Source organism: Monodon monoceros, unplaced genomic scaffold, assembly GCF_005190385.1.
Source record: "Monodon monoceros isolate NGI ecotype Baffin Bay Population unplaced genomic scaffold, NGI_Narwhal_1 Super_Scaffold_9, whole genome shotgun sequence".
Classification (NCBI taxonomy): domain Eukaryota; kingdom Metazoa; phylum Chordata; class Mammalia; order Artiodactyla; family Monodontidae; genus Monodon; species Monodon monoceros.
Genome location: NW_021703786.1, coordinates 18,981,205 through 19,005,174, shown reverse-complemented (window position 1 = coordinate 19,005,174; position 23,970 = coordinate 18,981,205). Strand labels below are relative to the sequence as shown.

General features: G+C 53.0%; 2 protein-coding genes across 11 annotated transcripts in view; one reads left to right on the top strand and one right to left on the bottom strand.

The window, feature by feature from the left end:
- The first annotated feature begins 759 nt into the window (after nt 1–759).
- On the top strand, nt 760–15,564 carry ETV4 (ETS variant 4). 9 transcript variants are annotated; one of them, XM_029212569.1, is made up of 13 exons: nt 760–914; nt 1,455–1,565; nt 1,743–1,836; nt 2,058–2,105; nt 9,029–9,082; nt 10,260–10,386; nt 10,860–11,021; nt 11,242–11,519; nt 13,346–13,420; nt 13,581–13,649; nt 13,806–13,978; nt 14,250–14,351; nt 14,675–15,564. In XM_029212569.1, the coding sequence occupies exons 2-13, from the start codon at nt 1,506–1,508 to the stop codon at nt 14,897–14,899; spliced, it is 1,467 nt and encodes a 488-aa protein (XP_029068402.1). In that variant the 5' UTR covers nt 760–914; nt 1,455–1,505; the 3' UTR covers nt 14,900–15,564. The 9 variants fall into 9 exon arrangements, with proteins under 9 accessions (XP_029068402.1, XP_029068407.1, XP_029068403.1 ...); XM_029212570.1 differs by lacking the exon at nt 760–914 and adding an exon at nt 1,214–1,329; XM_029212568.1 differs by lacking the exon at nt 760–914 and adding an exon at nt 1,220–1,255.
- A 2,761-nt stretch (nt 15,565–18,325) lies between these two features.
- The window catches only part of DHX8 (DEAH-box helicase 8), a 27,866-nt gene continuing 22,221 nt past the window's right edge, over nt 18,326–23,970 (bottom strand). Inside the window, exons 19-23 of one of the 2 annotated variants that reach the window (XM_029212524.1) lie at nt 21,968–22,105; nt 21,353–21,481; nt 20,978–21,174; nt 20,324–20,503; nt 18,326–19,470 (exon numbers count right to left, since the gene is read on the bottom strand). In XM_029212524.1, coding sequence (XP_029068357.1) covers nt 19,251–19,470; nt 20,324–20,503; nt 20,978–21,174; nt 21,353–21,481; nt 21,968–22,105 — 864 coding nt within the window. In that variant the 3' untranslated portion in view covers nt 18,326–19,250. The remainder of the gene's footprint in view (nt 19,471–20,323; nt 20,504–20,977; nt 21,175–21,352; nt 21,482–21,967; nt 22,106–23,970) is intronic. The other variant, XM_029212526.1, reaches the window with a different exon arrangement.

Genomic DNA, 23,970 nt, shown 5'->3' with positions numbered 1-23,970 from the left:
AAAAAGTCTGGATTCCGTGCCAGCTTACATCTATTGAGGGCCTACTGTGTATCAGTTGTTGTCACATAGCTTTAATTCATTTAATTGTGGCCTCAAAGGGCTGTACAGGAGAACATAGGGGATTGCGGGCTGCAAACCCCAGCGGCGCTGACGGAGTGACCTCCGCAAAGCCACTGCCCCTCTCTGAGTTTTCATTTTCAGTCTCTGTAAAATGGAAAAAATAGAACCCCTTCCCCAACTTATGGGAGTGAAATGAGCACGTGGAAGCAGAGCGCTTCATAAATGCTCTTTATTATTGTTCCTCTGGGCATGGAAGTCCGCTCGCTTCCCCCCAGGGCGCACACACAGATATATTCACACTCCCACGTACACGCAGATGCACAGAGATGTGTGCAGACGCCAGCCGGAGGTGCTAGCTGAGCCTCAGGGCCACAGACGAGTCCCGCAGAGGAGCCGTAGGGTCCTCGACTTCCCCCGTTTTCTCTCAGCTATTTATGAATGAACTCCGGCCGCGAGTTTATTTTTTCATGAATGGGAGCCCAAGCGGTGAATGAAGCCGGGAGCCAGCCCCTGCGTTCTGATTGGCCCCCGCGGCTGGGAAACTCCGCCCCTCCGGCTCGGCCGGGCGAGTCTCGGGATTGGCGGGCGAGCCGGGCCCTGGGGTTTCATTCACAAAAGTCAATGAAACAAAGGGAACGGGGTGGGGGGAGAGAGCCGAGGCCGAGGCGAAGGAAATGCACCAATCAGCGGCTCCCCCGGGCTCACAACTGTCGGCGGCGCCCGGAAAACAAGCCGGTGCGCGGGGGACCCGGGGCCGGGGCCGCCTCGCTCCGGCCTAGCCCCGCGGCCCTCAGTGGGGTCCCGGGGTATGCTCGGGACCCTCCGCTGCTCCAGCACAGACGCCCGGGCCTCAGGTGAGGCTGCGGGAGGGAGAGGGAGGGAGAATGTCTGCGATTCCCAGCCTCGCCTCCAACACGCACCACACTCTCACCGCCGCCTCCGCAGATTCCAGGGCAAGGGGTGGGAGAAGCTGGGATTCAGGGTTGGAGGGGGCGCCAGAGTTGTGGGTGTGCGAATGGTGCGCTCCTCGCCCGCTCCTCCGCGCGCCAGCGCACACGCGCGAGAGAGCGAACACACACACACACACACACACACACACACACACACACACACACACACGTCTTATGTAACTGAGCCTGGGCAAAGCAGGGCTGCAGAAAGCAGCCGAAACGGCGAGCCCGGCTCCCAGGAGCAGGTGGGACCTCCTTTGGCGGGAGGGGAGTGGTGGCGGCGCTAGGCTCGGCAGGCGGAAACCTCCCCATCGCCTAAGTGAGTCGGAGAAGTTTTGCCGTCGGACCCAGAGCCTCGCGACTGCCCCTCCCGGTCGCCCTTCCCCACCCCCACCTCGCTGCCTTCCCCCAGACGGTGTGCAAACGCAGCTCCCCCGCCCCCAGGTCTCTGCCCCCGCGCGGGGCCCGGGCCGTGTGGCCGGAGGGAGCGGCCGGATGGAGCGGAGGATGAAAGGCGAATACTTGGACCAGCAAGTGCCCTACACCTTCTGCAGCGTGAGCCGCCGCGCCGGCCTCCACGCCCGCCCCCTCCCTGCACCCCGCCCCTACCCACCCAGCGGCCCCAACGGGGTCCAGGGCTGCCCGCCCCGGAGTCACCCCGGGACCCCAGCCCCGCCCCCCAGACCAGGCGGCCTCAGGGTGACTCGGGGGCATTCTTCCCCTTCTCCGCAGAAATCTCCCGGAAATGGGAGCTTGCGCGAAGCGCTGATGGTCCCGCAGGGGAAGCTCATGGACCCGGGCTCCCTGCCGCCCCCCGACTCCGAAGGTAAAGAGACAGAGCGACAAACCGCTACCCTCCCCACCTCACACACCCCGAGGGCTGACCCTGGAGCCCCCGCCCTTTCCCCAAAAGGACTCGCCCTCCAAGGGACTCTGGTCATTATCCGCCAGTACCCCCAAGGGGGAGGTCATCCGGCTCGCTAGGGCTCCCGCTCTCTCACGAGCACCTCCAGCTCACCTTCTCCAATTCCATTATTCACCCCTCAGATCTATTCCAGGATCTAAGTCACTTCCAGGAGACGTGGCTTGCTGAAGGTGAGTGGTTTTGTGACCTTTACTATTATTGGGGTGGGGGATGCTCTCTACCCCTACTATTCCAGCCTAGCCCGCTTCCTCTCTCCTCACCCTCAAGGGCCTCTGCAAGGCCCCTTCCCCACGTCCCCTGCCTCTCCACTCTTTCCAGCTCCCAGCGTGGTTACTTATATTGATATTTATTTTCTCTGCCCTGAGCCAGGCTTGTGTAACTAGGCCTGCGGATGAATCAGACCATTGTGTGGGGTATTTGCCTATTTGAATGGAACTTGGCCCCAGGCCCGTTTTCCTGGTTGAAATTTTCATTTGCAAAGTTTGTTTGGCACCAGCCATCAGGCCGAGGTGTAGGTTGGGGTGTTGCGGGAGTGGGGAGTTTAAGAAACAGGAGGAGGAGAAGTAGAGATTCATTTGTTACTTGCTTTCTGGAATTGCCAAAACATTCATTGTTACACCCTTGGTTTCTCTTCTTCCCAGCCCGCAGCGCCAAACAATTTACTGTTTGAGCCAAAAGAACTGCAAAAGTTTAAATAATTCTTTTTTGCCTCACTTTGGCAAAGCAGCCCAGGGCTTCTCCCTCAAACAGCCTTGATTGTAATTCTAATGGCAACTGATCCTCCCGCCTCCCTGCCTCCTGACTACCTCCCTCCCCAGGCAAATTGCCCCTCCAGTTTGCTGGGGGCGGGGGTGGGGTCAATAGCGAGGCCTCCTCTGGGTAGCGAGGTGTGTTGGGGGGGGGGTCTCCTGGTTGGATTCCTTGGTGTGTTTGGGTGGGGCCTGAGGGTGTCGCCGGTGGGGCTGCAGGTAGGAGGCTTATGGTGTTTAGACAGTCTCTGAGAGGGAAGGGTTAACACCCCCATCTGAGGGTCCCTTCAGTGTAACACTGAAAACCAAGAAACTACAGCACTAGGAACCCCTTCTTGAGGGCTTTTCTCTTCTTTGGGATCTCCCCTTCCCTCCACCTGGGTATCTTTGACGATTTTTTAAAACTCAAACCCAGCTCCTCTAGAGCCATCTTTAAAACCTTGGGGTAGAAGAGAAAGACCCCTGACTAGGTGAGACTAGATCTGTCTTGATGACTGTGGTGTCCCCAAAATATGTACGCTAACAGACTGACTGTTTAGCATAGAGCAAGCACTCAAGACATTTTGTGGAATTCGAGGCTGAACGGCCTCGTGGGTGCTGGAGGGATCTGGGGGTTCTGGGGGAGATTGTGCACGTCTTGTCTTCCCCGATTCTGCAAGCCCTGTGTGCCCAGCTGCGAGTTACATGCAGAGCTATGCCCACTCCTCCCATCTTCCGCTCGAGGTTTCGGAGCTGGGCTGGAGCTGAAGGACGCAGCGGTGTCGGTTTCCACCGTCTCTAAAAGACTTCCTTTCCCAAAGCCTGATTTCTGTCTGGCTTGCCAGGCTCCTCGTCTGTCAGCTGAGGGTCCCTAGGCTCCCCAGGTGGGCAGCTCCCGGGGCTGTGATCTAGGGGTAGGCTCAGAGGATGGCATTTTGGAAGCAGCTGGGTTTGGAATGGGAAGGGGAGGAAAACGTTCTCATCTGCTCTCAACCTTGGAAGCCCCACCCCTTGGCGGTGGGGGTCTAGAAATTGTACTTGTGTCTATCTGCATGTGTCAGTGTGACAGCCAGTGTGTGTGCTTCCTGCTGCTGCCCTGGAAGTCCCTGTACATTTAAATCCAGTGGGTGGGGAGGTGGGGGTGGGGATCGCAAGACGGAGGTGGGGGGGGGGGGCCGCTGGGGTCTCCTTGGTTCCCCGTCCTTCCTTCTGAGGGAGCAGCTCAGGTTCCCAGCTGGCGATGGATGGCCAGGCGTGAGGGGGGGATGCTGAGGCCGATCGCTCCTTCTTGCTCTCTCTGCGGAGACAGATGCAGCTGCCGGGGCCCTGTCCCCCTGCACCATCCCAGCAGCGCCCCAGCCTCCTCTCCTGCCTCTTCCCACCAGGTCAGTGACCCCTGCAGCCCAGAGGGAGTTTTGGGGTGGCAGGGAGGGACTAGCTCCTTTGGAAACTTGCCAGTGGTGGGGTGCGTGGGACTGGAGGCCAGAGCCCATCCTCCCTCAGCTTGATTTCCCCCTAAAGCCCCAATGTGGAGAGACGCAGTGGGTCCTTGAAGTGTGGGTGAGGCTGTGAAGATTTCGGGGGAACACCAGGCTGGATTCTGGCGGAGGCGGTTCTGGGTGCGGCGTCTGGTGTCCGTGCAACATTGAGGGGGAGGGGGAGGGGGGCTCTGTAGAGGCAGCTCAGACATCTTTGGGTTGGAGGTTTTCTAGATGGAGAGGGTGGGGGTGAAGTGAGACTAAGAAGGTGTGTCTGTTTTCGGGGTGCCTGGGATCTGCTGAGTTGCTGGAGAAATAATCAGGCTACTGCAGGGAAACCCAGGCTCAGACAGGCTGAGCCCAAGCTGTGTCTGGCTATGGTTAAAGATGTGCCGCTTCTGGACAACGGTTCCTTTCCGGGCTTGTCGGGAGCCCACAGGAACCCTCAGAGACAATGATGTTGGTCTCTTTGGCGGTAAGGAACATTGACTCTGGGTCATGTATGTCCTTTGTATGAGGCGGAGGTCCATAACAGGGTCGGTGGATTCCCAAAATCTCTGTGGATAGGTTGCAGGGGTCCTTGCGCCCTCTAATATGTGTATAAAATTGTTGGGGGTACACCATACACAAAGGAATGTGAATTTTTCTAGGAAGAGAATGATCCATAGCTTTTATGAGATTCTCAAAGGGGTGGGTCTGTGCTCCCCTTGCCATAAGAATAATTGCTCCCAAATCTTCCTCCAAGGTCTTCAGCTCCCTTGCCCCTTGGTTTTCCCTCATCGTATTTTTAAGTCCAAAAAGAGAACCTGTGTGGGAAGGGTATGCATAGAGGATGTGTTTCATCCATGTGCTGGCGTGAAGTAGAAGGCATCAGGGTGTGTGTGAATCTGCGTGTGTGCACGCTGGTGCTGCAGTCTGTCTGTGGGGCGATATGGGGTTAATCCCCTCTCCCAGTCTTTCCTAGCTACAATGCCTCCTTCTACATCTTTCTGTCTCCTCCCCTTCCAGAAGGCTCTTGGGGACAAATGTCCCCTCCACAGATAGAGAACTGGTTCCTTCCAGCACACTGCCAGGGTGGGGGCGGGGTAAGGGTGAGAGATGAGGCCAGTGGTGACACAATGGAGCAGAAGCTCCGGGGAATGGCCCCCCTTCCCCCTGGGGCTCCTTAAGAGACCCCTTCACCCTGTAATTGCACCCTAGGAGGGGGAGAAGGTGATGGGGCATGTATCATATAGGTGGGTGGTTTGCCTGGGGTGGGCTTAGCTACTTGGTGGTTTTCACCTCCCAGCTCTCCTGGAGCCCAGCTTGGGAGGCCCCTAAGCCCCTTCTCTTCTCCTGACCCCCGCCCCCCATTGGAGGGATGTTCCCTAAAATTCTCTCTTTCTGGGTATCGTGCTGGCTTGGCACATTTCCCGTCCCCTCCTTAATCATCTACCATGTCCCCAGGCAGATAAGCTCCACCTTAGTGCCAGGATGGAGTTGAGGGCGGACCCTGGCACACTGGCTTGGCAGCCAGAGCTCAGCCAGCTCAACAAATACAGAGCGGCTGACACTCAAGACCAAACACGGCAATTAGAAATTCTCCTGCTGTCCAGGAATGAGAGGCTCCACGTTACTGTTCCTATTCCCATCCTTGACAGTCTCTGTGCGACTGAAGCCCTGTCCTGCCCCTTTGGGAGAAGCCGGCGTTCCGGAGAGGGGCCAGGCAGGGACTGGGGTTCCCACCACAGCCCCTTCTTGCCTTGGCTGATTTCTCATGGCCCTGGGATGAAGATGGTGCCACCTCTTTTGAGGTGTGGTCAGTGTGCTGGGGGGGGGGGGGGCTCCTCTGGGACTGCTGGGGGTTCTGGTCAAACCCTCAGGCCTGAGGCAAGAGGAAAGACAAGATGACCCCAGGGCTCTCTAGTGTCACGTGACCTGGTCTGTGACGCCAGCAGGAGATGCCCCCAGCCCGTTACCTCCGTGGAAACCGGCAGTTAATGTAGCCCCAGAAGCAGACCTATGTGCGTCAGCCTCCCCCGTGTTCTGCACCTCCTCCACCCTTGGAACCCTCCTTGCCCAGGTGGCAGGGAGGGAAATATTGTCCATCTTGCTCTTATCACCCCCATCCTGCCACTCTGGGGGTCTTGTCTGTGGGTGGGCCAGAGGGCACAGCAGGGATGGGCTTGGGCCTTGCACCCCTGGGCAGCTGAGCAGGTTTTGCACCCTTCCCTTTATCCAGTTTTCCAAACCTGCCTATTCTTAAGAGCTACCAGGGGCATGCGTTAAAATACAGATGCCTGGCCCCCACCCCGGGCTTATGGAATGTGACTCTCCAGAGGAGGGGACTGGGAATCTGTTGTTAACAATGCCCCGGGATTCTTGATTGGGCCCAGTCTGGGATGGTTGCCTTTGTGCCCTAGTCGCGCTCCTGAAAAGATGTGCTGTGTGGTTTTTTGGTTTATTTGTTTTTGCCACGGGATTTCATGCCCTAGTGATCTATTTGATCACTTGAGGATTGTTCTATGCTTACTTTTCTTTCATAAGTTCTTTAGCTGCTAGTGGTTCCTGATTCTTAAACCCCTCAGCCATTGGGTTCCCTCTGTCAGGAAGTCACCTACCTACAAACGTATATTTTATTTTATTTTATTTATTTTTTTATTGAAGTATAGTTGATTTACAATATTGTGTTAGTTTCAGGTGTGTGGCAAAGTGATTTGGTTATACATGTATATATGTGTATACCTATATTTTTTTATTCCTTTCTATTATAGTTTATTACAAGATATTGAATATAGTTCCCTGCTCTATACCGTAAATCCTTGTTTATTTTATATATGGTAGTGTACATCTGTTAATCCCATGCTCTCAATTTATCCCTCCCCCCCACCCCGCATAAATGTGTATTTTAAAGCACTTGACACCTCTGATATTTAAAGTAAGCTGGTGAAGAATCCACTTGCCAAGCAATTGATCACAGCCTAAAGCATCCCTTGTGAGATGTGCTTTTCAGGGGACCTGCCTCTAATGTTACCTGGTGGTGGAGAGGGGGAGCCCTAAAGGGGAGGGAAGGGCTGATTGGTTAGGATCTCTTCAGTTCTTGCTCCCAGGCCCATGTTGCTGGCTCTCACCGGCCTGAGGACAAGGCGTCATTGTAGTTTATTCATATAGTTGACAAATAACGCATTGAGTGTCTCTTCTGAACGAGACCTTGTTTGAGGGGTGCTGGGGAGTCAGACAAATAAGACAGACAAAGCCCCTGCCCTCAGCAAGGTTAACTTTCTGGTAGAGGAGATGGACAATAAATTACACATAAGTTACATGTGCGTAAATTAATAAGTTCAGGTAGTCATATGTGCTAGGGAAAAAATAAAACAGGGATGTGATCGAGAGCCAGGAGGGACCACTTTGGTTTGGGTGGTCAGAGAAAGCCTCTGAGAAAGCAAAGTGAGCTAACACTTCAAAGGCCAGAAAAAAACAGGCCAAGATGTGGGGAAGAGGGTTCGAGCTGGTCAAGTTTGAGGACCCAAAAGGAGACCAGAGCTCTGGAGAGTCACAGGCAAGGAGAGGCAGGTGAGAGAGGTAAGCAAGAGCCAGAAACTTGGGCGCCACAGAGGCCAAGGGCAAGAGTTTGGGGTTCATGCTTTAAGCAAGGGAGAGAAGTGATCGGATTTCTATTGTAAAAAGATCCCTCTGACAGTTTTGGGGAGAGTAGATGTTGGGAGTTCTGATAACATGTCGTGGCTGAAATCCAAGGAAGAAGTGATGGAGCCTTGGCCCAGGAGGGAAGCCATAGAGACTGGGGTGTGTCCTGTATAGACTAGGACGAGTGGCCGTGATCTCCAGCCATCTCCTCATATCCCACACCCTTACCAGCCATTCTCAACTCTCCGGTCATTTTATCCATGAGTTTTCCTATTGTCCAATCTGAGAGCAGTCTCCAGGGAACAAAAGACCCCTCTCCATGGGTTCCATTGCTTCATCTTCAAGCCAGTCTCTTCCCAGATTGATAGGAAGTCCCTCTCAGTGTCTACCCTTCCCCTTCCTGCTGTGATCTATTTATTCCTGAGAGAGGGGCAAAAAGTGGGCAAAGACTCTGGGGTCAGGAGAGGTGCTGAGCTGTATCCCACCTGAAGGAGTTAGTGAGCCCAGGATAAGAACTAGAAATCAAAGCCCGCATATCCAGTCTGGAGGCCATGGATGAGCTGTTGTTCTATTTTAGTTTTCCTGCCTAATCCCCAAACTCAACTCTACCCACACTGGCACCCTGGGAGTGCTCCTCAGAGCTCCAAGCTTGGGAACCCTTCTCTCTCTCCTAGTTGCACATCAGAGCGATAAGGCACCTGACCTGCCAGTGTCCCCAGCCTCCTCTCCCATTGTCATCCTCTTATCACCTCTCTTGAACCATTCTCTTTCTTCCATTCCATCTCCTTTACCAGGTTCTAGATTTCTACCTTTCACCCGGGAGGTTCTATAAAAGGCAGATTCCTGGGTCCAGCCCAGATTCAGAATCTTCCCATGTGATTCTAAGACTACAGAATCTCACTCCTTATAGTACCTGCCCACCCCAGATGTGACTCTGCTGGGAGCTTTGAGGGAGCTTTGTAAACTCTGAGGGGCAGGGCTGTCTTCACTCATAAAAGTGGAGGGAAAAAAAGACAAAGCATCTAGGACAAAACTCTGGAATCTGCTCAGACGGGTTCTGAGAACTTGCAGCCTTCCCTCCAGGGTGTTAATGGAACCCAGAGATGGAGGTCGCTAGGACCTGGGGTGGAGTTGCCCACAGTCCCAGGAAAGCTGTTTCCCCGCTTCGGGCTGGTGCTAATCTGCAGGGCTGCAATAATGGTGTCTGCCAGGGGCTGCCAGCCAGGGCCCCACCCCAGACTCACCTCTGGCCTCTCTCTGCAGCTCAGGTACCGGACAGTGATGAGCAGTTTGTTCCTGATTTCCATTCAGAAAACTGTGAGTAGAGGGCCCTGGGTAGAGGGAATGGGGAGTAGGGGAGGGCAGGAAATGAGTCATAGGGATAGAGAATCACAAAAGATCAACTTGTTCTGTCCTCTAGAAGAGGGTGAAGGGCAGGGCGCCCCATTCTTGGGTTTGGACTCAAAGACCAAGCAATAACTGGGAGATGAAGACCTTGCTTCAAATCGGGGCTTGCCCACCCTAGCTGTGTGACCTTGGAGCAGACACTTCATCTCTGCGATCCTCCATTTCCTTATTTCTGAAGCGAGGGGCTTGGACCAGTGCGGCAGGGTCCAGTTCTACCATTCTAAGTTACTTTCATGCAACTGGGGGCGATTTTGCCCCCCAGGAGACATGGGGCAATGTTAGCTGACATTTGGGGTTGTCACAACTGAGGGTGGGGTGCTATTGGCATCTAGTGGGTAGAGGCCAGGGGTGCCGCCAGCATCCTACAATGCTCAGGATAGCCCCCATGACAAGGAATTATCTGGCCCAAATGTCACTAGTGCTACTGTTGAGAAACGCTGCTTTAATGTCAGATACTTTGCTCTCAACTATCTTCAATGAAATGAAAACAGGGCACAAATGATCGACGACAGAACAGTCGATTGCAGGTTTTGACTCTCTCACATTCACTGCCTCGGAACCAACTCTGCGGCTCAGCCTGGTGGCTGGAGTTGGCGAACCCAGCAGGGGCCACAGGAAAGGCCAATGTTCTTCTCAGATAATTAGGAGCATGTGTATGATGCTAGTCAGCTGACAGGCAAGTGGGCTAATATCCAACCTTAACCAGAAAAAGAAAGATTCTTCATAGCCCCAAAGAAGAAAACATTTTTCTCCCTTGGAATTTTACAGGGCAGTCAGGAAAACCAGAGGCCTTTCGTTGGAGGTGCTCACCCCTAGAAAGGTGTTTGGGGGGTGGGGGGATTGCGTTAAATGTTGAACTTCAGACAGTTTCTTTGGTTCATATTGGACATTAGCCTGAGGTATAAAGCTACACATAATGTAAATAGCCCAACTGTTCTTAGAAGTGTCTGACAACGGAGATCCAGAGAAGGGGGATGAGGCTGTACTGGCACCCAGCTGATCCTTGAAGAGCAGAAGGTGTCCGAAGCTCTTCCTGCCTCTCCTGTGACACTCTCTGGCCTTGCTCTGCCTCTCCCGACCCCCACAGTAGCTTTCCACAGCCCCACGACCAGGATCAAGAAGGAACCCCAGAGTCCCCGCACAGAGCGGGCCCTGCCCTGCAGCAGGAAGCCGTCCCTCTCCTACCACCATGGCGAGCAGTGCCTTTATTCCAGGTGAGCCCCAGCCCCGCCCTGGGGAAGGGTTGGATGGAGGGTGGGGGTGGGCACCTGTGAGCATTGGCAGCAGTTGAGATGCAGGTTAGACACAGAAAGGATTTCCGAGCTCCTGTAATGCAGTAATATAGCTCAGGATTTTCTGAGTAGTTAGGATGAAAAATGCAGCAGCGGGTTCAAGGGATGTGTGTAAAGACCCAGGCAGAGTGTTTCCACTGGAGAAGCTGCTGTCTGACCCAGCCCAGCTGCTCTGGGCTGGGGAGAGGCGTTCTAAAGATTACACCCAGCTTCAGGATTAAGAAAGGAGAAAAACAAGTTCATTTGGGGCTGAGTCTGGCTCATGCTGTTCCTTTCCCGGCACCCTCTACTCTCCTCCCATAATCCCTGTGACCTGACTTCCCAGGGAGTGAGGCGTTCAGAGATGCTCGCCCAGCTTCTCTGCCCCCTCACCCCTGTCTCCCCCTCACCTCCAGTGCCTATGACCCCCCTAGACAAATCGCCATCAAGTCCCCCGTCCCTGGTGCCCCCGGACAGTCGCCCTTGCAACCCTTTCCCCGGGCAGAACAACGGAGTTTCCTGAGATCTTCTGGCACCTCCCAGCCCCACCCTGGCCATGGGTACCTCGGGGAGCATAGGTAAGGTGACAAGGAGAACCAGGTCTCACCAGTTTTTTCTCAATCCCTGAGTGTTCTTCACTGCCCTTAAGAAACCTGGCATGGGGGGAGGTAGGGAGGAAGGGGTAGACATCCCCCCATCCCCCCACCCCGGAGCCCACTCTGTAAGCTCTGGGAGCAGCAGGCACAAGGAGGGCTTCGTTTAATCTCTTTTCTTCCTTCTCCATCCAACCACATCCAGCTCTGTCTTCCAGCAGCCCCTGGATATCTGCCACTCCTTCACACCCTCTCAGGGAGGGGGCCGGGAACCTCTCCCAGCCCCCTACCAACGCCAGCTGTCGGAGCCCTGCCCACCCTACCCCCAGCAGAGCTTCAAGCGGGAATACCTTGACCCCCTGTATGAACAGGCCGGCCAGCCCGGCCAGCCGGCAGTGGGCCAGGGTGGAATCAATGGGCACAGGTACCCAGGGGCGGGGGTAGTGATCAAACAGGAGCAGATGGACTTCTCCTACGACTCAGGTAAGAGATGCTCCCGGGAAGGAGATGGAGGGGTTTTGGTGGGATTGCTGGGTGGGGTGGCATGTGATCAGTTCCATTAAACCCAGAATGTCTCCCCACAATTTTTTTTACCTTCCCATCCATTTACCAGTTCATTCATTCAACCCACCCACCTACCACTTCTTTTCATAGATTCAAAAGAACTGTCACTTTTCAATCAGCGAACTTATATTCAGATAAGAGATAAGTGACATGTGCAGGTCCTTGCCCTCAGGTAGCTTGTGACTTGATAGGAAAGTTAAGGCATTTCTTCCTATTTCTATTTAGCAGGTGCTTGGGGGTTTAATTACCTACTGAGATTTAAGTACTGTGCCAGGAGCATGAGTGTGTGCAGTTGGAGGACACAAAGATGAATAGGACGTGTCATTGGTCCCTGTCCCCACAGAAGCTTAAAAATACAAAGGGATTTTAATGAGGAGAAACATGAACTTGAAACTAGCCAGGTTCACAGTTCCCAGTTGGAAGGCGGGGTTCACATGTGGTTTTCACATCCTGTTCCGAGCCTCCAGGTTGGAAGGACCCGCCATCCTGGCCAGACCGGAAGTAGGGGACTGCTTTAAATTCTAGTTCCACCTGGCTGTTGACAGGAGTGAGATGCACTCAGCTGCTGTGTTCAAAAACAGCTACAGCTCAAAACCCCATGCGCCCAGGAAAGGCCCAGAAAGCCTTGTCTCCTGTTAACATTGCTACCAGCTCCAAATTTGAGTTTATCTGCAAACTTGCATTAGAAAAAATAAATTCAGAGATTAGGGTAGGCTCAGAGCTGGCCAGAGCTTTTGAATTTCTCTTTTCCTGGTGCCCAGTCTTTTCGGGGCAGGGGGTGAGCCCCAAATCCTCCAGGCTGCCCCAGCAAGAACCAGAAGGGTGCACCCACCTCTCCTCAAGCCCGGGCCCTAAGCCTGAGCCGTGCCCGGCAGTGAGATGGAGGAAGGAGGAGGGAGACGCTCTTGCCGCCGACCTTCAAAGGATGTAGACCGGAGGAGATCGTGTTACATGCCCTTGAACTCCTGCTCCTCCCCCTTCAGCTTTCTCTGAATGGAGTCAGGAATTCCATTCACAAAATGGAGGCATGAATGAGCCCACCCTCCCGCCTCCTCCCGGAGGTGTCGGGTTTCACCATCTCATTCATAGGTGGGAGTGGTGGGGGTAGGGCGGGAAGGGGCTGGCACTTGAAGGGCTGGCTTTGCACCGGGGCCGCCTCCAGGTGGGGTGGGGAGGTGTCAATTCCGTGGAATGGAATGAAATAGAGTGGACTGTCTGCTGTCAGACCTGAAAACACACAGCCCCGTGTGCCCACTGCCTCTTCCACAAATAGATGCATGCGTGTTCTCTCTCTCCCCCCCCCACCCCCACTCCTTTCCTCCCTCTCTCCCTCCCTCCCTCACACCCGCACTGGGCTGGAACCTGCCCTGCTGACCGGACGTCAGCCCATTCCAAGGGAATCTTAGGCTGGGACACTGAACCCTTTCCCCGGAGGTTCATCTCTACCCTCCTCCTCCCCATAAACTCACAGGAAACAGCTGCTCCCTGGAATCCTGGGCCTTGTGGAGCAGCTTTGCCCAGCCCCAGCTGCTGCCATCCAGGCCCTCTGGCCCCGCCCTCAAGTTGAGGGCTTCCGGCTTCTCACTCCCTCTGGGGGGAACTTCCCCTAGGATTTGGTGGTAGGCAGGCCTCTTGAAAAAAAACCGGAAGGCAGGCTGGCAGAAGAAGTTCTTGAATGTGTGCAGGACTGCCGCCCCTACCCCAGCTACCTATAACATCGCCCTTTTTTCTTTCTTCCCCCCCAGACGTCCCTGGGTATGCTTCAATGTACCTTCACGCAGAGGGTTTCTCCGGGCCCTCTCCAGGTGACGGGACCATGGGTAAGGCAGCCTCCTACCTCCCCTGCCAAGCCCTCCAAGTTTGGAGGAGGGAGTCGTGCCTTGGGGGAGGGGCTCCTGGCCAGGAGTCCCTCTGGACTCTCTGGGGTCTCGTATCAGTGAGCCCCCAGATCTGAGTGATCCCTGCAACTTCCTCCTCAAGGCTATGGCTATGAGAAACCTCTGCGACCATTCCCAGATGATGTCTGCGTCGTCCCTGAGAAATTTGAAGGTCAGAGAAGTGACCTTTCATGCCCTCTGTGTCCCCCAGGAATCACATCACATTTCATGAGAAAGGGCCTGGAGAGACCCCTGGGGAGAGGGGACCGGGTTGCTTGGGGGACCAGAGGGCACAAGCCCTCCACCGCCTGTTTCCCGTGTTCCCCAGGAGACATCAAGCAGGAAGGGGTGGGAGCCTTCAGAGAGGGACCGTCCTACCAGCGCCGGGGTGCCTTGCAGCTGTGGCAGTTTCTGGTGGCCCTGCTGGATGACCCGACAAATGCCCACTTCATTGCCTGGACCGGCCGGGGGATGGAGTTCAAACTAATTGAGCCTGAGGAGGTGGGCCTCTCAGATGTCCCCACCCCTCCTCCCAACTACTTCGGGGCCTGGAGATGAGAGGACCTGGGAACTGGTGGCACGTGCCTTCACCAGCACCGCTGCTTTATTTAACCTGAATTCCTGCCAAACCAGGGTCTGTGGGCTGGTGCTTAGCTGCAGGGCCAGCTGAGCATTTGCACCAAGAATCTCAAGGACTCTTTCTGACCTGCGCCCCATTATTTCCTCCGCTGAGCTGCCATCGCCATCCCCAAACCCTGTCTCCTGTCCCCAGGTCGCCAGGCTCTGGGGCATCCAGAAGAACCGGCCAGCCATGAATTACGACAAACTGAGCCGCTCACTCCGATACTACTACGAGAAAGGCATCATGCAGAAGGTCGGGGTTAGGGGTCCAAGGACAAGGGGGTGGGGGGCAGTGGATGTGGGAAGGTGATGGGGGCAGGAGAGCATTCTCGCAAGTTTGAAGGAGCAGACAGTGAACCAGTCAGAGAAGTCAAACTGTGGACAATCCCAAGATTTCCCTCTCCCAAAACAGTGATACATATAAATGGTAATGGAAAAGCCTAAAGCGTGGAGAGGTTGAGATTAGAGAACAGGAGCTTCTTAGAAGAACCTGCTGGAGGAGAAATGTGCCCCGGGCATCTGTAAGGAGGGCTGCTCTCCCCACCCCAACACTGACCCAGCCCTCTCTTCCCACAGGTGGCTGGCGAGCGTTACGTGTATAAGTTTGTGTGCGAGCCCGAGGCCCTCTTCTCTCTGGCCTTCCCGGACAATCAGCGTCCAACTCTCAAGGCTGAGTTTGACCGGCCCGTCAGTGAGGAGGACACAGTCCCTTTGTCCCACTTGGACGAGAGCCCCGCCTACCTCCCAGAGCTGGCTGGCCCCGCCCAGCCCTTTGGCCCCAAGGGTGGCTACTCTTACTAGCCCCTAGCAGCTGCTCCCCTGCTGCCGGGGGTGCTGCCCTGTGTACATAGAGCTGAATTTGGTGTCAGGGAAACTCCCACTCTGAAACCCACAGATGTCCTTGGAGCAGATCCCCTCTGCCCATCAGTCACTCCAGCCCAGACTCTGAGCTGCTCCCCAGAGTTGATGGGAAGGGAAAGTGGAGACACTGCGAGTGTGAAGGTGGTGTCTCGGAAACTCCTCCGGGGACTACACCTCTGGCCTCTTCCTAGGTCCTGCTTAGAGGCCAAGCCCCACTCCCTCTCCCCCATCACAGAGAACAAGAGTTTGTTCTGTTCTGGGGGACAGAGAAGGAGCTTCCCCACTTCATCCTGGCGGAGAGGGAGACATTGAGCTCCCCTGATCTCCCATGCTGGGGAGACAGCAGCCTGCATCCTGCACTCTGCTCCAAGCTGTGGCCCTGGAGGGTCCTACTTGGCAGTTCTTGGTGCTCTTTGTTCCTAGAGCCGGGGAAGCTGGAGTGAGGAACCTGGGATGGGGGAGGGCTTGCCAGGGGGAGGAGGGATGGCTGGGCTCTGCTCACAGGGACCTCTGCCTCTCCTCTGCCTTTTCCTAGGCCCAGGCCTGGGATTTCACCTCCATCTCCACTACATCTGCCAGACCCTAATAAAGGCCCCTGCGTCTCCTGTGAGTTCTCCTTTGTCCTCTTTGCTGCCATGGGAGAAGGACCTGGGGCTGGAAAGAGCTCTGGCCTTAGGGGCACGTAACCTGAGTTTGGGGCCCGGCCCTGACACTTAACTTCCCTTATGGGTTTAGGAAAAAACAATTGACCTCTGACTTTTTCCTCTGGAAAATGGGCTCAGTGATACCTGCTCTTTCCCCCTCCCAGGATTATCGTGTGAGGACTGTCTGAAATAATGGACAAAGGGTACGTTGTAATCTGGCCTAGTGCCCGCTGGCCACCTGCAGCCATCTCCCTGTCCAGGCTGAGGGAAGTAGGAGCCTAGTAGAGCTTTGAGGGCCTCCTGGGGCTTCTTCAGGCAGAGTTTGGCCTGTGCTTTCTGTGATCACAGTTGCTCCCATGACCATGCTACCCATGTGTACCCCAACTGTGTGTCCCCTCCCGCCGTGGCTCCAGGTTGCTGTTTTTGCTGGAGGTGAGGACAGAGTTTGTGCGGAGAGGATCTGGAGAGCGGGGAGAGAAGCAAGGCACCCAGGCAGGAGGGTGCAGGGAGGCTGGAGCAGCCCCGAGCCCTGGGTCCTGGCTAGTGGAGAACAGGCCAGACCTTCGCAGGAAAAGGGAAGGAGAAACAGCATGGATTCTCCTTGCCCAAATTTGGGGGAAACCAGAACCCTGGGCCGAGTTTTTGGGGTTCGGGGAAAGGCCAGGCTGCAAAAGTGACACCTGGAGAGGAAGTGTAACAGTAGATATGACAACGGGGTGGCTGTGCGTAAGGGAAGGGCAGGATGGGCAGTTCTAGACCCAGCCCCTGTGTAAGCAGATTCCTAGGAGCCAGGCTCAGGTGAAAACGGGTGCTCTCCATCCAGGTACATCAGAACTGCGGGGAACCACAGCTGCGCTGAGGCAGTGCCGGCCCAACCCCGTCAATGCTTCACCCTCAGCCCCTGCCCATTGCTTACGCCAAGATGGCAGAAAGGGATGCCACTCGAACCCTACCCACAAATAAAAAGCAATGTTATTTTTTTCCCCAGAAACAGAAAACAATGCTGATTTTCATAATTTAGAGCAAGAGACAGAAAATTTTAAGAAACAAGTTTTTAAAAATATATGATTTAATTGTACATGAAAGCCAGGGTATCATGGTGGGAAGAGGTGTAAAGTCAAGTGGAAACCCTGAGGTCCCCAGTAGGCGCACATGAGGAGAGACAGGAATTTAGGTGAGAAGCAGTGTCCTGGAAAGGTCTCCACAGGCTGAGACACGTGACCTCTGCCCTCTGAAATGCGCGTTGAGACACTCCTCACAACTCTTGTTCAAATCCTTACACTTGGAGGGCACTGCTCCGAGTGGAGACAGCTACCAGATCACAACCACGACCACTGGAGAGAATTCTCTGGCTGAAGGAGAGACAGCCAAAACCAAATCGTGCTCCAGAATGGATGAAGGTGAACCCTGGACCAAGGCACATGACCCAGCAGGAGAGCTGACACGTGGCCCGTGGGGATGTTCCCCCGACACACAGACAAGTACAAGACTCGGCACATGTGCAAGGGCAGGAGACTCCTGAGCTAGGCTCCCACAGGGGTGGGGTAAACAGCATACTCTTAACAACCGAGAAGACTCCAGCTCCCTGCGTGAGGCCCACATCCTCTCCTGGGCTGTCACTCAATCTCGGGAAATACTGGTTCAAGGAAGAGAAACGGGGGCCCCACTGTGTAGGAGCAGCAGGCGAGTCCTTCCCAATCTGGCTGGGAGCCCCCTTCTCCCTCTGGGCAGGCTCAGCAATACTGCCTACATGCTGTTTCCTGGTGGACAGTCAGAAGGTCAGACCCCAGCCATGTTGTCACAGCAGAGACATGACCCCAGCTCTTCGGGGAGATGTTCAAGGAACACCCACAGAGCTGGTGTCCTTCTTTTTGCTCACCTAACCCAGAAAGATGACCAGCCTGCTGTCTCTCACCCTTGGCCTGTTAAACATCCCCTTTTCAACTTCAGCTTAAAACCCAAACCTCCTTCCTTGGGGGCGATGACTTCAGAGGTGCGAATGCCGTCAGTGCTGGTCACCCAGCTGGGAAAGGTGGGCTGCCAAGCCCAGAGTTTGTTCCTAAACTGGTCGAGCTGGGTACCCAGCCCCTGCTTCCACTTCACTTTCCTCGGTCCGTCCCTGCACTACCTCTCCCTATAATACCTTAAAGGTTAGCACGTAAAGATCCCCTGCCCTTAACTGCTGGCCTGGGCTTCCTGAGAGGCACACTCAGAACTGTAGGAGCTCACTCAGCTCAGTAAAGGGGCGGGGACCTACAGTCAGCAGATTCTGCTGGGTTGTTTCTGAATTGTGTCTTCAGGGTGGCTGGTTTGCTGCTCAATGACAGCCCACAGTCCTTTATACCCTAATGTGTCATATGGTCTCTTTTAGTGTCCGGCGTACCACTGTATAGTAGTTCTAGTATTTACATCATTACTTACTGGTGTGAGGAGGTAGGAAGCAGTGCGGACCATAACATAGGATGTCCCCAATCCCCTGGGGGCTTCTCTACAAGACCAACTTCCCAGAAGTTCCACAGCCTGGCCCAGCAGCACCTGCCTGATGTTCTCCCAAGTCCAAGCCCAGAGGCTTCTCAGGAAATGTGAGGAGGGCACTTGGAGGTGGCCATTCCCCAGCAAATGCTAGGAGAAAACCACCAAGCACGAGGCCAGGAGCACAGATCCTAGGCAGCACAAACAGGCTCTGAGAGGTGCTCTGCTGATTTTCAGTTTGGGGGTGGAGGAAGGGAGGCTTTGACCAAAAAATCCCTTTGTCAAAGACCTCAGGAGGATAAAAATAAAACCAAAATAAACTGAACGTCGTGTCATTACCTACATGTTTCAAAAGGAAATAGGACACGTGCATGTTGTGAGCATGGCAGGTGGGAAAGGGAGCCAGGGAGAGCCTTCTGTATTCAATATGCGGCATCTGTAACCACTCAGGCGCCCAAAGTGGAGCGCCTGTGCAGTGGATGTGGTTAATCACAGGGCGGTCCACGCAGAGCCGGACCAGCGCCGGTGCTGAGAGATAAGACTGGAGGTCTGGCTGTGCGTCACCTCCCAGCCCAAAGAGGCCCCGGGCTCTGGTTTCAGGGGACTCTCCACTGAAGCCACAGATACTAACCCTCCCCACCCTCAGCCCAGGCCAACACTAACCTTTCAGCTAGAAGAAACAGCCACAGAAAACCAATTTTGTTTCCTTAAGAAAATAAATATTTGCAGGAGGTTAAGCAAAAGTACAGGGGCTGGACAGGGGCAGGAAGCAGGGCCAACACTTTCAGCGAGCTCTGTGGCTCCCTCCTCCAGAGTACCAGCTAGGGCATCAGGGCCCTCACTGAGTCCAGGTACCAGGTGCTCATGACTCCCCTTTCCCATCCGAGGGCTGCAGAAGTTTCCCGTCTTGGAGATGATGCAGTGTACTCCCATGTTGGCTGTGAGCCCTGGCTGAGTGCCTTGGGGTGGTGGGGCTTGGAGGCTCTGATCAAACCAGGCGTAAATCCCTGTTTCTATTTTACCACCAGGGAAGAAATGAGAGACAAGTTTAGGAAATGCCCAGTTAAGATAGTCAGTCACTGGACAGCTGTATCCTCAGGATCAGCTTTTCATCAGTAAGAGTGAGGCCAAGCCCTGGCCCACTGCTGCAGAAGAGACAAACAGACTCTTGCCTCTCAGCGCCGCCGGAAGGCTCGGGATATTCTCCAGGCGTTGGGTTCCTCATAGCGGTTGTACAAGGGTTCAAGTCGTTGCTGCTTCTTCTGCTTGCTTAGCTTGGTCGGGTCAGAGACCTTGAAGAACGCTGGAGCAAACTCCACGAGCCACCGGGGGTCAATGGTGGTGACCTCACGCATGTACTCCTTCGTGGTCAGCACCAGCTCGTGGTACACCACCCTGAGTGGGGTACAGAGAGAGGGCTCAAGCCTCCGATACAGGCCTGGCTCCACGGCACCCTGGTCCCTGGTGGGCCTCAGCTGAGCTTGCATTTGACCCTCTTACCTCTCCTGCCTGACCCCTGAGGAGACTGCAGTCTCTGTTTATGATAGCCACACCCCAATACTGAGGAGCCTGCACACCTCTAACCACAGAGAACTGCCAGTTCCAACGTAAATGACACGGAGCCAATCACATCCCTTCTCTGGACCTCGGATTCCTGCTCTGTGAAATGGGTGGTTTTCTGGGCTGTATCCATAGAACTCTAGGGCCCTGAAGAGGACCTCAGAGGCTGCCACAAGGGGATGGGGAAAGCCAAGCAGGCAAGGCTCTACATCTCAAGCCCTCTTCTACCACCATGGTGGCACCGTGGTTTTTAATTGGTTTTATGTTAGGGTGGGTAAGATTCCAATTTTTTTTAAAATACTACTTGAAAAAAAAAAATTTTTTTTTAACCACCTCACTAGATAATCTCTAAGATCCTTCCTAGCTCTTACCCCCATGATTTTCTCTAAAAAGGGCCTCGGGACTTCCCTGGTGGTCCAGCGGTTAAGACTCTGTGCTTCCACTGCAGGGGGTGCGGGTTCAATCCCTGGTCAGGGAACTAAGATCCCACGTGCCGCACAGTGCGGCCAAAAAAATAAAACTAAAAATAAATAAATAAATAATAAATTAAAAGGGCCTGATATTGTGTCTAATTCAGGCTCCTGCTTCTCTAGAAATATGAGCAATATTAGAATAGGAAGTGCTGGGGGTGGGTGAGGATACAAACACAAAAGGCCAGTAGATCCACAAGTTCTCTCTGCCCACCTACCATTCGGGCTGTCTGTTGAAGAGAGCACTGGAAGGATGGATGTAGACCACCTGCTGGTCGATCAGTGTCCGGTAACCCTCCTGTGGGTCTTTCTTGGCAGCGTTCCGGAAGAATCCACTGCAGATGGCCTTCTGCACTCGGACTGTGGACTTACCACAGGAGACCACATCCAGCTTGTGTCTAGCAGGAGAATAAATCAAGAGAGGACAAAGGTGTGAGACTATTCTGCTTTCAGAAGTTCTATCTTCTGGAATGATGGTACCCAACACATCCTTCTTGGGGTCCCCAGAGTTGGCACCAGGACCCTGCTTCCAGCCCTTCCAGGGGCAGCTCTACACAGCGGGCAAGATGGAGGCCATAAGAGCCAGACACTTTGCTTAGGTTGTAATTCAAGCGAACTAATAATGTTGCAGACGCTCGTAAACAAAGAGCACTGTCAACAACTAACATATCATCTCCCTCTTAGGAACTTTCTGAAGTGATTCTCAGCCACATCCTTACCTGGGGAGGAGTACAACAAAGACGGAAAAGCTGGAGGAAAAGAGTTATGTGAGGAGCAAGATGACAGGTGCCTACAGCTTCACAGGTTTGTACAGAGACAGACACGGCGTTCAAGGAGGTTCAACTTGAACATGAGAAGTCACCGGGTGTTACCTGTCCATTATGCCCAACATCTGCTTGCGAATGTCCTGGGCCCGGCGCAGAGAACGAGCCTGGATAAAGTTCTCATAGCACCATGGGTTGGAGAACTTATTGTTCTTCCAGGAGTTGTACACGGCCAGCAGGGTGAGGTGGTCCCCTTCGGTCTGGTGGAATTTGGCCTTCTTCTGATCTGCAAGGGCTTGTTTATCCTGCAAGCAGTGCGGAGAGGATCATTTTCCACCCCACAGCTACTAACTGAACATCCAGCAGTGCTGGGGGGCCCTCTGCGGCCCCATCAAGTGTCCACATTAAGCACTGTGGTGGCAACAGGCTGATTTCACCCAACTTCACCCAACCCCTATCTGAATGTGGGCCTGAACTCCCTACCTTGGGCCTGTAGAAGACGTTCTGCACAGACAGCATGGACACAATGGTCAGCATTTCCTCACTGCAGCCTAGATGCACAGACATGATCAGCATTTTGCACAGCATTGGCTCCAGGGGGAACTCTGCCATCTAGAGGGAGAAGAAGAAACTACAATTGCATCCCTGGGGAAGACCCATCTGGGGTTGCTAGTGTAAAAACACCGGTCAGAGTGGGTAACAGACCACAGGAGGTTTACCTAAGCACTATGGTGTGGGATGCCTGGCTCTATCAGAAGACTTTTTTATTTTTAATTTCCCAAATAAACCCAACAAAATGTATGTGACCAAGAAAATAACTACCGTTGGGATAGGTGGGAATTTTGCAGACATCTTTTCAAATTAAGGCTAGACTCAATAATATATCATGAGGTAAGATTAACTGAATAGAATTTCTTTTTCTGTAAAGAAGAAAGAGTTTTAAGTGATAGCGGAAAATCCAGGTTAAAAACAGGCATGTAGAATTCTACTCAAAGCTTATCCAGGGCCTCAGAGTTTAATCTTTTAAACAGAACAGAGTATGGAAGGTTAGCCAGGGAACCTTCCCCAAAGCACCAGAAGTTAGGTTCTGTCCCCTACCCTGCGGCCCAGGCGAGTAAGTAGGCCCTCGTCGTCCAGGGCCCCCAATGTGTATAGCTGCTCCATGGCTGTGATCAAGGTTTCCATTGGTGGGGCATCCATAAAGTCAAAGGACAGCAGGTCATTGATGCCCATGGCCTAGAACAGAAGAGAAGAATGTGTGTGATGGGAAGGTCAGCCTCACCAGTGTTAACATGGAGGGAGACTACTTGTCACCTTCTCTCTTATATCTTTGACTGCAATTAGGAAGCCACTAGTAGGATCAGCAGGAATCTCCAGGAATGCGCCACACAAAACTCAAGACTGATAGAAAGCATATACTTTCTCGGGAAACTTTAAAAAACACTCTCTCAGAATGACAGTATGTACAGCTTAACGACAAAAAGATAAAAATTTAAAAATGGGCAAAGGTAGACACTTCTCCAAAGAAGATATAAAAATGGCCAACAAGCACATGAAAAGATGCTCAATATAACTAGTAATTAGGGAAATGCAAATCAAAACCACAATGAGATACCACTTCATACCCACTAGGATGGCTATAGCTATAATTTAAGAAAGAAAAAAAAAAAAAGAAAGAAAATAACAAGTGTTGGCAAGATATGGAGAAATAGGAATCCTCATATGTTGCTGGTGGGAATGTAAAATGGTGCAGCTGCTAAGGAAAACAATTTGGTGATTCACCAATAACTTAAACAGAGAATTACGAAATGATCCAGGAACTCCACTTCTAGATATATACCCAAAAGAACTGAAAGCAGGGACTCAGACAAACACTTGTACGTTAAGTTCCCAGCAGCATTATTCACAGTAGCTAAAAGGCAGAAACCAGCCAAATGTCCGTCAGTAGATGAATGGATAAACAAAACACTGTATATACATACAATGGAATATTATTCACCTTTAAAAATGAAATTTTAACACATGCTACAACATGATGAACCTTGAAAACATCATACTAAGTAAAATAAGCCAGATCAAAAGGACAAATATTTTATGATTCCATTTATCTGAGGTACCTAGAATAGGCAGATTCATGGACACAGAAAGTAGAATAATGGTTACAGGGGCCGAAGGGAGGGGAAAAGGGATAGTTTAGTTAAACGGGTACAGAGTTTCGATTTGGGATGATCAAAAAGTTCTGGAAATGGACGGTGGTGATGGCTGCACAACACTGTAAATGTACTTAATGCCACTGAACTGGACACTTTAAAAAGATTACGGTGATAATGTATTGTGTATTTTATCATAATTAAAAAAAAAAAGACAACAACCAGCTTGCCCTGTCTCTTGCATACACAATTTCTCCTGTGCACCTAGGAAGTGCCTTGTACTATGTTAGGTGGCAGGGATATAAAGGCGACTAAGACATGGTCCCTGCTCTCAGAGTTCACAATGGTGAGACACGTGGACACAAAACCACCTGCAATCTGCCTGGCACAGAGTGGGTATTCGATACATTTGTTACCAAATTTGATGACTAAGAGAAACAAGTGAATGATGCACTATCCAAGTGTGTGTAAAGGGAGATGTGGCAGGACCTACGCTTTCTGTTTCTTTCCCATAAAGTGATGGTGACCATAAACACAGCAGGTGTTTATAATAAATTCTTATTGTATAAGAACTACAAGGAATTACGTTAGCAATCACTAAGCACTGTGCCCAGTGCCTTTACCTGCATTATCTCCTTTATGTTCACAGGAGAGACTATTAACAGCCCCCGCTTTTGAGAGAATAGAGGGCAGAAGGCCAAGCAGATAAATTTGCCAAGGACACACAGCTCGGAGCAGAAGTTTGAGCCACAGATGCCTCTCTGTTCTCACTCCAGAGACTGGAGCAGGTTTTTTTTTCTGAAGCTCTGTTTTAGCCTCTCTTACAGGGAATGAATAATAAATTCCAACAGAGCACTCGGCATCAGCGAAGTGCCAGGGCTCCCGCACAGCATCAGTGTGGCGGGGGGGAAGTGCCAGGGCTCCCGCACAGCATCAGTGTGGGGGGGGGGG

Bases quoted from the DNA above. Each gene is read 5' to 3' on its own strand.
- ETV4 (XM_029212567.1), top strand. From the start codon at position 1,779: ATGGTCCCGCAGGGGAAGCTCATGGACCCGGGCTCCCTGCCGCCCCCC. The intron at 1,837-2,057 runs GTAAAGAGACAG...TTCACCCCTCAG, and splicing joins GCCGCCCCCCGACTCCGAAG to ATCTATTCCAGGATCTAAGT. The intron at 13,979-14,249 runs GTGGGCCTCTCA...TCCTGTCCCCAG, and splicing joins AACTAATTGAGCCTGAGGAG to GTCGCCAGGCTCTGGGGCAT.